Here is an 11,216-nt window from a genome sequence, read left to right as displayed (position 1 = left end):
ACAAAGGTTATACCATGGTTCATAGCTCAAAGACTGCTCTTGCAAAGCAACTTTTTTATTCTTCCAGGAAAATGGTACAAAAATCCAAACTCCAATATAATTCAGCTACTGTGAAGCATGGTACATTTTCGTCCCAGTAAGATGGCCAGTCTTTATGTGTAACATTTTTCCCCAGTTGGTATCTCCACTACCACTTCAAGTGTATGATTATCTCCCTTGCCAGTTGATAGCATTTAGTTGCAATTCATTAAAACTCATTCACAAAATCTTATTGACCATTATAATTATCTATATAAGTAACGTCTGATTATATTAAGGTTCTGTTACATTCAGCATTTAGCAGACGTTCAGCAAAGAATTCCAATTATAGTGAGAAAGCTCAGGCCCCTTTTCTCCTACTCATTCATATGGTTTGGATATAAGCTATGATTAAATTGAGACATACATCTGGATTTCAAAATAAACTGGGGCAAGTATGTAAAAATATTATAAATCGATTCATCTGTTTCTTCAGAGAAAAAGCTGGCTTAATAATACTGGTATTAACCTACTATCCCTTTAGTAGGATACTAAAAGTTTTGGAAGTTTGGGACTTCTGGATATTTATCTGGATTTGGGGGGGGGAATCCAAAATTAACTGTGAGTACAATGTAAGTAGGAGCTGCATGTACAGGGTCTTCTGATTCAATCTGGAATTAGAGATTCAGCCACTGAAATGGGCCAAATCAAATCAGCAACTGAAGCTTCATAAAGCCCTACCTGTTACCTCAAATTGTTTTTATTTCAGAGTGATCTCAGAATATGCCTATCCTTTTGTAAGGTAGGGTTTGAAATTTTGAACCACTTGTCTATTTTTTCAGTGAACAATCACAATAACCATACTAAATCTGGTAGAAACAGAAGCCATTAATCATACATGACTATCTCAAGACAAGAAAAGAATGCCTCATAAACAAGAAAGGAATAGGAATTTCTGAATTAGAGAAGCTTTAGGAATGAAATGAGATATTCTGTGGAAAGGAAACTCTTAATCTTTTAGTCACTTGTTCATAGGATAACCTGGTTAAACTGTTTGTGTGATATGGAAAAGTTTTTCCTCAAAAAAAGAAACAAAGAGTATGTTCTTTTTTATATGTTATTTATGGATGATCTACCAATGCTGGAGCTAGCACATAAAGATCAAGTTTATGATACATAACAGTGGGCAAAAATACTAATTGGCATGTACTTTACTTAGAAAGATACTACTGACTTCATAAGAAAAGTTAAGTACTTTTCAGTTTACAGATGCTCCTAGCCATCACTGCCAAGACACACAACTTTGCTGACAATGGAAGCTGTGAAAGCTTGGAACAAAATACAAGACAAAGGCTGGGACAAGCCTGCCATAAAGAAAATCAAATTCCACTAATGGCTTACAACCCATCAGGCATTAGAGAAAGTGAAGCTTGCATACCCAACACCAGACCCAGGCCATAAGATAACAACGGTCATAACAGTCCTCAGCCTTCTACCACACCTGAGCCAAAAAAATAAAAGCAATGCTTAAAATTATTGTCAGAAACCTGACACCCTCATTACATGTATATAACAAGACTCAGAAAGCAAGCCAGAAAGCTAAATAGCCTGGGGAGAAACCTACAAACTACATATACATCTCAGTTGAGCTGCGTGTCACTAAAGAAAACAAAAGAACTAAAATATCCACTTCAAAGCAAAGCCTGTATGAGATGAGAAAATCTAAGGTGCACTAAAAACATGACTATAAATACAACCTAGTTAACACATTTCCCCTTTGATTTAAACACATTTCCCAAAGTAAACATCCACTATGGCTAAAGTTTTACAAATGTCTGAATGTTTATTATGCTAAAGCAGTCTATGTGACTGCATCTACCCTACCTCACACCTATTGTCTGATCCTCACTGCCTCACATTTGCATTAATTAATTAAGGCATATTTCTCAAAATAGGCACTCAGTTTCTAGATGTTTATTATGCTAAACTAGTGTGTTTATGCTAAAACAGTGAAATTCACACATTGTATTCAATGATCTCTGATCTTCACCATCTCCATAAGCCATTTGATGCAGCTATTTATTAGGCCCCATTGTCAAAATAACTGTTGAAAAATAATATTCTGTGATTAACTTCCTAAAGGTATCGCATTCAATCAAAACCCATTTGATTCCAACTTGATCAAAAGCTTCCCAACTTCACAAACACACAAACAGAATACAAGTCTAATATGTTAATTCTGTCCTTCCCTGCTTTGTTTGGGACTTTGATTAACCAACTATCAAGCAGGAACGCCTTGAAGCTATACAATTAAAACAGTATAAAAAGCAAGACAGAACTGCCAGCAAAGAGTGTGCAGTACAGGGAAGATCAAGAAGCCACCCTGCACCACCCAGCACATGAGTAAAGGACCCATACTCTGTAAAGTGGTACAAGAACTGCTTCCTGCCTGCATTGGGTACAGATCTCTTTGCAGCTAAGATAACACAAGGACTAATGTATTGAATATTAAGGAAAAGTCTTTTGTTTGTCTGTCATTTAGTTTTATAGTTTGTTGGTAGTTATTAAAGCAAACCTTTCTGCTATTAATCAGCTGAGTGTTGTGTCAATTTTTAAAGCACTAGGTTTCAAAATTTGGTTTCTAATAATTTGGTGCAATAAACATCTCAGTGTATGTGTGGGTTATACAAAGAGTTTGGCTCATATTATTTTTGTTTTGTTTCAATATTGTAGGAAGGTGGCCCTTTGAAATTATTATCGCTACTCATTGGTCTGGGTGGTATTTACCTAAGGGACCACTACCTCTCTTGCGCTCCATTGTGATCCCTAACATCAGCCAAAAATAATCTTCTGAAAGGATTATTTGTGCACCAAGTTTGCTTGGTCAAAACATATGGGAGATTGTTCTTTGGTGTTGTTTCTCAGCTCCATCTCTCCCTCCCGCCAGAACCTAAGCCTGGCGATTTTCAGAAGTAGTGCAAGACCTTATGGGCAGGCCTTTAGCAGGCTGAGTTCAGCTTCGGGTATTCTTGAGGAGTTATTTTACTATTGTTTTACTATTGTACCTGTTTTTGTTATTGTAAACTGCCTTGAGCCTTTTTAGGGAAGATGACTTAGAAATCAAATAAATAAATATAGAAGGAGAGTCTGCAAAACCAGGCATTTTCCATTTCTCAAGCATCTTGGAAGCTTGTTTATTTTTGCTCTCTGTTCACATGAGCCTGCATGTAAAGTTTCATTTAGACTTTACAACTCACAAGCTCAAAGCAATCACATCCAGAAGGAGAGAGGAGGTGAGGGGTATTACTTTAAGAGTCATTTAAAGGTTTTGCATATCACAGTATCTGCCATGTTCTACAAACTGGGAACTCATTTCAATAAGAAACTATGAAATAGATCAGTTTCCTGTAACTTCAGGTTTCGTAAGGAGAGGTTTGTGGCTTACCCACAGTCAGCTTATTTGATTCATGTATATTTAGCGAAAGAGTTGGGAGGAGCACTTTTATTGTCCATATTTTAATTCATTTATTAAAACAGGTGTAATCAACACAGGGACTGCTAATGCATACATGAACTTTTGCTATTCATTTGACATCATCATCATCATCTCTTTCTCACAGGTGGTTAATGTTCTTATGCAACAAATTCTGGAATGAAAGCCAACAGTTCAGCTTTATCTGCTCACAGCTGTTTGGACCAGTCTTCTAAGTGTTATACTTTGTGCATACTGGGAGCATCAACAGGAGATGTTTACTGCGGAGCTGCCTAATTAGCTCCACAGTAAAGTCTCAGCATCTACACATGTGGCCCTATTAGGCTGCAGTAAAATAATTAAGTCCACTGTAGATTGGTACTTATAAATACAAATATTATCCTACAACAGCATTCTTATGTGTGCAGCAATGCATGTGTAGATGCTGATGAGGCTGGTTGGGGCATGAGGTTGCTTCAGTGTGGGCTGCCTGCCAGCTAGTGCTGCACTAGGGCAGCATTTCTCAAACTGTTGGTTGCAACCCAGAAGGGTCGCAAACAAATTTTTAAATTTCAAAAATGGATTCTCCCTTAAAAGAGAAAAATGTTGGGAACCGTGGCTTTTCCCTTGCAGACTAGCAGAGTTCCAGCATGCGAAGGGCTGTTTGAGCCCTCCAATACCTCACACACACATCCCTGTTCCACACACCGGGGGGGCTGGGAGGCAGTGGGTGAGGAGTGAAGGGCGCTGAATTGAAACTAGCCATTGAAGTGGGTCCTGGTACAAAAAAGGTTGAGATCCACTGCACCAGAGTATCCTCATACCCCAGCCAACACCTCCACAGCATACCAAGCTGGGTTCCCTGCCAGTTGGGGCTGGTCCAACCTGGCTGAACATGCTGCAGTTCCAGGTGCATGTGTAAATGTGGTGCCCAGGAGCAATAAACCCTTGTGCGATATGTGCTGAAGTTTATTGCTCCACACTAATAGTACATGTAGATGCACCAATTGCTTGGCTCCTTCCCTTCCTGCTGTTTTAGAAAGCATAAAAAAGTCATGCTAGTCCAAGTAAATCACCTTGAATTTCCATAAATTGGGAAATAAAAACTAATATTTTTAGTAAATGTTGCCACTAAATCTTTGCAATATTACAGCATGGGCAATATATTATTAAGATTCCTTTGAGTACTTGGGCTGCTGTAAAGATAATTTTAACTTTGGTATTAAGAATAAAATGGAAGAAATTTAAACAGCTGTTACACTGCTGACTTTTCTCTGTTTATTCAACTAGATCAGTGACCACAGTTTGCAATGCTACCTATGGACATCTGGTTACAAATTAGCTACATCAATCAAATATAAGGAAAATCAATAGAAAGAAATGGAGTTGAAAAATCATGAAGAACATGCCTTTCAAAGAATGCTTCACTTTACTACCTTGAAAAAATTGGTATGATGAGAACAAACTATGTAGGGCTAGTTCAGAAATACTTTTGGCAGTATTTATTCAGATGTGTACCCTTATGCCTAGGATGTTTAGTGACTTTTATTTCTGTAAAATTGTTAGCAGTACATGGCTTCTTTAACAACGTAAAGTACATCTCTGAATGCGGCATGGGGGGGGTTAAGACAACCGCAGAGAACAGCTTGGATACAAGTGATCTGGCAGCAGATGGTTGCAATCTCCTTTTCCAAACAGTGCCATTGAAAGGCAGCCAATGGCAGTTTTAGACATAAGAGCTCTGATATACTGTATGTTGCAGTGCCACTGCCCCAATATAACTACCAGGTATAAAGGTTTCAATATGTTTAAAAAATGGCGGGCACTTAGAACTTGTAACAATCTGAGACATAGGTATTCTTTTATTGAGAGATGCTAATAGCTTTCACATTATGGGGAACTAAAGCATAACCAAAAAAAACAAATCTCTTCATAAAAAGGCTTAAAGATGTTCTGTATATTTTGTAAATAAACACATTCATTAGAAAAATATTTGCCTTTCTGACCAATTTCAGCACCAAACAAAACTGACAAGATCCCAGGTTAGCTGCCATTTGTAAGAAAGCAACAATATTATTCTCATTTTATATACTGGAATACTGATGCATAAAGATATCAAATGACTCACACTCAGGTTCATCGAAGGAATCAGCGAAGAAGCCAATAATAGAACTCATGCCTTGGACATCTCAGTTGTGAGATCTAAACAAACACTTCCTTCTTCTTAGCCTCTTCCTCCCCCTCCTCTCCCACCCTGGATTAAAAGAACTTTATTCTCTAGTGTGGTCAAATTTGGTACACTTCACAGCGCTAATTATCAGTTTGAAAAAAGAGCAAAGTAGATTTTCCACATTAAAGGTAATTGGCAACATTACTGAAGAGTCAACACTTACCCTATAATGGTCAATTTAGCAAACAAATACCCAAGTGCCTGAGTGCAAGCTTGTACAATTCTGTAAACTCAGTTAATTGCTTTAGTTTGCATAGAGGCCAGGCATGTTGCTATGACACAACCAAGTCTCAACACTCAAAATAATTTTGATAACTTTTGCTCTTTTAAAATTAGATAGTAGGCCTCAAATCAAACACAAATGTTTAAAAAGAGGCATGGAGAAAAGCAGAAAATAAAGCTGCAGCCATGCAATGAACATGGATATACTGGCAACAAATACTCCTCTATTCTGCAGGAATGACTTCAAATATAGAATGATTGGGCATGGTCTAACCTCCCCTATCTCATTTGCTTTCTTGACAGAGATTTCCTTTGCTGCAAGTCTTAAGTTTCAGGAAACAGGGAGCTCAGCTATACTACGAACTGATTTACTATGGTAAATTATTTCCCATATACAAGCACTATGCAGTAATTTTTTTTTCTGAAAGATTATACTTGCACTATTTTTTTCAAAGTGCTGTTTTCAGAAAACATTTTTATGCTTTTTGACATAATGAAAACAAATGGTGCCCCTTTATACTCTACCATTATTCAAGACCCTGTATCAGGGACAGGCAATAATTATTTGGGCTGGAGGACCACTTAGGGAGTTTTGGTGAGTTGTCGTGGGCCAGGTCAGCACCTGCCCCACCACCTGTATTAGCTCACCAAAACTCCCTAAGTGTCTCTGTCCCAGGGCCTGGCCCCAGGCTATCACTGCCTGGAGATCCTGGCCCAGCCCCAGCCATGGGGTCTCTATGGAGACTGGCCTGGGGCCCCAGCAAGCTGGGCATGTTCAGCCAGGTGGATGAGATGAGGCTGTGGGAAGGTCTGCTTTAAAAGAAGAGGACAATACTCTGCCAATCACTTGTAGATGGGGAGGATTCAAGAGGCAGCAAATATGATGAAGGACCATTGAGGAGGGAGGCTTGGAGATCTTGTGTAGAAAGTCATTTACAGTATCTCCTTGCACACCTTGACCCAGAAGGGCTTCAGGCAAAGTGGTGATAGGCTGCGGGAAATATATGTGCACAGCTGATTGGAACCATCTGTCACTGTACCAGGGAAGCCAATGAGTGCTACTTAAACCAGAAAATAATTTCATAGTCTAGGAACAAAAATACATTCTGGTCTCCTGCCCTGCCTTAGAACCTGATTAAGCCAAGTCCAGCAACTTCAGCTTCACTCTGAAGAACACAATTTTGCCTTTATTCGAATATCTTGTGTATTCATAAGAGCTTTCTAATGCCCTGAGATATAATTTTACTGATAACCATTGTTCTCCTTGAGATATAGTATAACTCTGGCAAATTATGCAAAGGTGGATTGAAGATGCTGGGAATTTCTAGGGACAGACACTATACATAAACCAGTTTAAGTGATAGGAAACCAGTTTAAACCTGTAAGAGAACAGAACCTGTTCAGTGCACATAAACCTGTTTCAAAATGGCCAAAGCCAGCTCAAGGTAGACCTTGATAAATGTAGTACAAACTTAACTAACTTAGGTTAAACTAGTCTATCGAACATCTGTCCCAGACCTGCTCTGGGATCAAGTTAACTCACAATCTCCCAGCACACCAGAATGCTTTGCACCTCCCTTGCAACTCCCCTACCTCCTCTCCCCTGCCCCCCCCCCACCACTCACAGGGTGGGCAGGCTAAGATTGGCCCATGCTGTCTGCTCCAGCCAAAAAGGGCCAGTACCACCCCCAGGCTGACACAGAGCTGAGACAGCAAAATCTCTCTTCTGCAGCCCTAGTCCTGCTTGTACCTGTCAGCCTGGTGGGGCAGGGGGGAGGCAAGGTAATGTACTCCACCCCACCCCAGCCCCTGCCATGAGCCCCGGTGTGCAAGCCCCCCACCCCATTGGACTGACCCAAGGGTTTGTTTAGATTTTTTACCAATTCACCCCAATTAAAAATTGTTAAAAGGGGTTTCCCTGCCTTGGGCAGGGCTCTCTGAACCCTGCTGCCAGCACAGAAGGGGAAATCTCCCTTCCCCAATTTCAACACAGGTGAGTGTTGGCTTAGCCCCACCTCCACATGTGTTTAGGGGAACAGACCCTCCAGCCTGGGTCTGAGCCAGCACCAGACTGCATGGAGGGATGGGAAGAGGGAATTCCCCCTCTATATGGGTAGCAGGGCTTGGGGGACCCTGCCTGGGGTGGGGGAGCCCCCTGATGAGACCCAGGGACTCTCCCACATGGGTTGATGCAGAGCACCAGGTTGGCACCAAGCTGGAGGGCCTGTTCCCCACCTTGCAGGGAGTAGGGGGTTGGCGTTGTGTGCTGGGCAGCCAATCAGGGATGGGACCAGCTTGGCTGCATTAGGGTGCACTCAGCAGTGGCTGGCAGGCTGGAAAGCATGCTGTAGCACCCCCTGGTTTCTGACCTGGGCCACTGCTGGCATCTAACTGCCTTTCTGGATTCAAAAGTGAACATCCATTCACTTCATTATTGGTTCAATCTGAGCAACTTAGAGAAACCTGTGAAAATTAAATTAATTTAACCTTGGAGTTATGAAGATAGATATTTTTCATGACAATAATTATTGCCCATCAACATTCAGAGTTTCTGTTGCAAAGGACATTCAGATTTTGAACCTTGGTCTTCTCCAGAATTGGAATGAAAAGTGTGTATCTGATAAATTGTTGTGAAATAAAATATTCTGGAAGTACTTGGTTTTGTTCTGGAAATACTTTGACTTTTGTATTAATATAAAACATGAGTCAACATGGAATGAAGTGGTTTAATAGCTGCCTGTAAATTTAGTAAAACATATATTTCAATGTAGTCAAATCAATATTTCTTGGTTCTTTGGGGAAATTTTGAACCACTTGTAATAGTGTTAGGTGCAGAATGGTGTATCACATTAGTAAATGTTACATTTTGACTCTCTAGCCCTACGTAAGAGCAGCTAGCCAGTCCCAGATTGGTTTGCCTTTTCGTTTGCAGTAATGAAATGAAATAAAGATAACACCCTTTGGCTTTGTGGGTCAGTTTTCTTCTTCCCCTATCCTAGTAGTAGGACATAAGACACTGCCAGAACCTAATTCTTTTCAAATGCCTTGCTAACTGTAGTAAAAAGTATCTGAGGGGCCTTTTAAAATCACATATTAATAAAGGGAACCATATTTTTCTCATAGTTTAAGACTTCTTCCTTTCCGTGCTTCTCAGTTCTTATCAGATAAGCTGAATGATTACCTATCCCTATCTGCATTTCAAAAAAAATCAGTTACTGCTACTGTAACAAATCATTGCTGTCTGACAACTCAAAGCCATAGTTCCATCTCAGCCAAATAGTAAGAAAAATGCAGCTTCAAAATGTAATAAAAACAGATAGGTGAACATGTTGTTCCTGACAAACAAGGCAATAGGAGTGCCAGTAGTTCAAAGCCATGTCTCAAGTGTTCTCATTTCATTAGGTGTGTTGACCATGATGAACAGAAGTCAGGCATGCGACCACTGTTTCTTTGATTAAAATGAATTGGTAACTGAAGGAGGTGAAGTTATGTTGACTTGGAAGCAACTAATAATTTCTCCTTTGCTGTGACAATGCTAAGTTGGCTGCTTTCAAGCATCTACTTTGGGGACTTTTGTAGTACCCATTATCACGGTACATTCTTTAATATATTTATTAAAGCTGAACGCTGGAAACTGGGGTTGAATATTCTGGATATTGCCTGTTTACCCTCCCCCATCAACATCCACTCCCTGCCACTATGTAAGATGGGATAGTGGGCTAGATGAACCCATGGCCTAACCTACTGTTGGCAGTTCTCATGTTCTTATAAAAGAGAACTGGAATGTCCTTTACTTAGGAAATTCCATATTTTTTTCCCTCTTCTAAAACAGAACAAAAAAAGTCCCCACAACATTTCAAAAGGAAATAAAAATGAGAAAATTTCCACAAAAATAAATTAAAGTATTACATTCCAAAATGTTAGAAACAACAGAAACATTTAGACAAAGAGCGTTTCAACCTTCTCAGAATATTGAATCCTTTTCTCCCACCCTAAAATAATACTGCAATGACACTACACTTTGCTGTTTTGTGAATCAATATTTTCTGTTGGAAAAATGTTCCACGGAAAAATCCCTGACCAGCTTACAACATGCCTCCTATATTTCCAAAAGAGGAACTGAGGCACAGAGACTGCCAGCCTTGGCTAACGTTACACAGCAGTGTATGAAACTGAAATCAGATCTTTCAATTCCTAGCCTATCTCCCTAAGCAATGGCCTTAGGGGTTCCTTGATCCATTTACCAGGCCACATGGATCCTATCCCTCTGTTCATATTTTTTACTTTTCCTTCAATTAAAATCCCATTAAAAGAGCAGACCCATATATTTAATACACAACCCTGTACAGACCAAGAGAACAAGAATAATAATGGTATTTATTGTATACTCTTTACACTGTTGGTAAATTCTGCTTTAAGAAAACACAAAACAGCTCAGCTGTTTAACATGTGTCTAGATGCCATTTAAAATGGCATTAGGTGAACATGTCCCCATGGAGTTGAATTTGTACTTGTACATCCCCAATTAAAGCAACTCTTTATTGCATTTACTGATCATTGTCTTGTTTAGTGGAGGGTGTCCAAATAAACTGGACTTCAGAAACAGTCTGATCTTTAAGGAAGCTCCACTAAACTGGCTGCTGCGTGCTCTGCTAGTAAAAATGAACAGTTGAAAATCCATGGATCAAATTTTGCCAGGTCATATTAACTGAAACCGAGAAAAAAAAAGAGACAGTATACCTCATAGACACACAATCCAGAATTTTGATAGAGGATAAAAATTACCTGGGTCTTCTATTGATAAATTCTTCGTTAACCACTGAACAATGTCAGAACCTAGGAGGAAAAACGTATTTTTAGTTTAGAAAATGTACCCATGGCACTCTTCAAACAGGGTTCTGAATTGCTGTAAATGTAACACACAGAGGGTGCACCTACATGTGACGTTGTATCGCCATAGCAATGCGCTACGGCTACATAGCATCCATGGGCAAAAACCGTGATGCCACATCTATAGCACCATAGTAACACAATCCCTCAGTATAGTGCATCACTATGGAGACATAGCAGCTAAAAATAACTACAAGCTGCGTGCATGGCGCAGTACAGGCAATCGCTCTGCCATCATGTAGTACTTCCAAAAGGACGTATTAAATGACAGGACAGTAACAACGGCACTGTAGGGGCACATGTAGATGCACCCAGAAGGAACTACTGTTGTTTTTGTGCAGAATCAATGGATTAACTTATTGTTACAGGAGATCCCACAATCTC

General features: G+C 39.8%; 1 protein-coding gene across 4 annotated transcripts in view; it reads right to left on the bottom strand.

Annotated features, from left to right (window-relative positions):
* RGS7 (regulator of G-protein signaling 7) overlaps positions 1–11,216 on the bottom strand; it is a 494,829-nt gene that overhangs the window by 166,625 nt on the left and 316,988 nt on the right. For all 4 annotated transcript variants that reach the window (XM_019549803.1, XM_019549804.1, XM_019549805.1 and 1 more), the window contains exon 4: positions 10,728–10,778. In XM_019549803.1, the coding sequence (XP_019405348.1) occupies positions 10,728–10,778 (51 nt within the window). The remainder of the gene's footprint in view (positions 1–10,727; positions 10,779–11,216) is intronic.

Source organism: Crocodylus porosus, unplaced genomic scaffold, assembly GCF_001723895.1.
Source record: "Crocodylus porosus isolate Cpor-Errol unplaced genomic scaffold, CroPor_comp1, whole genome shotgun sequence".
Classification (NCBI taxonomy): Eukaryota; Metazoa; Chordata; order Crocodylia; family Crocodylidae; genus Crocodylus; species Crocodylus porosus.
The sequence above is the reverse complement of the archived record's forward strand: the minus strand, read 5'-3'. Positions and strand labels throughout refer to the sequence as shown.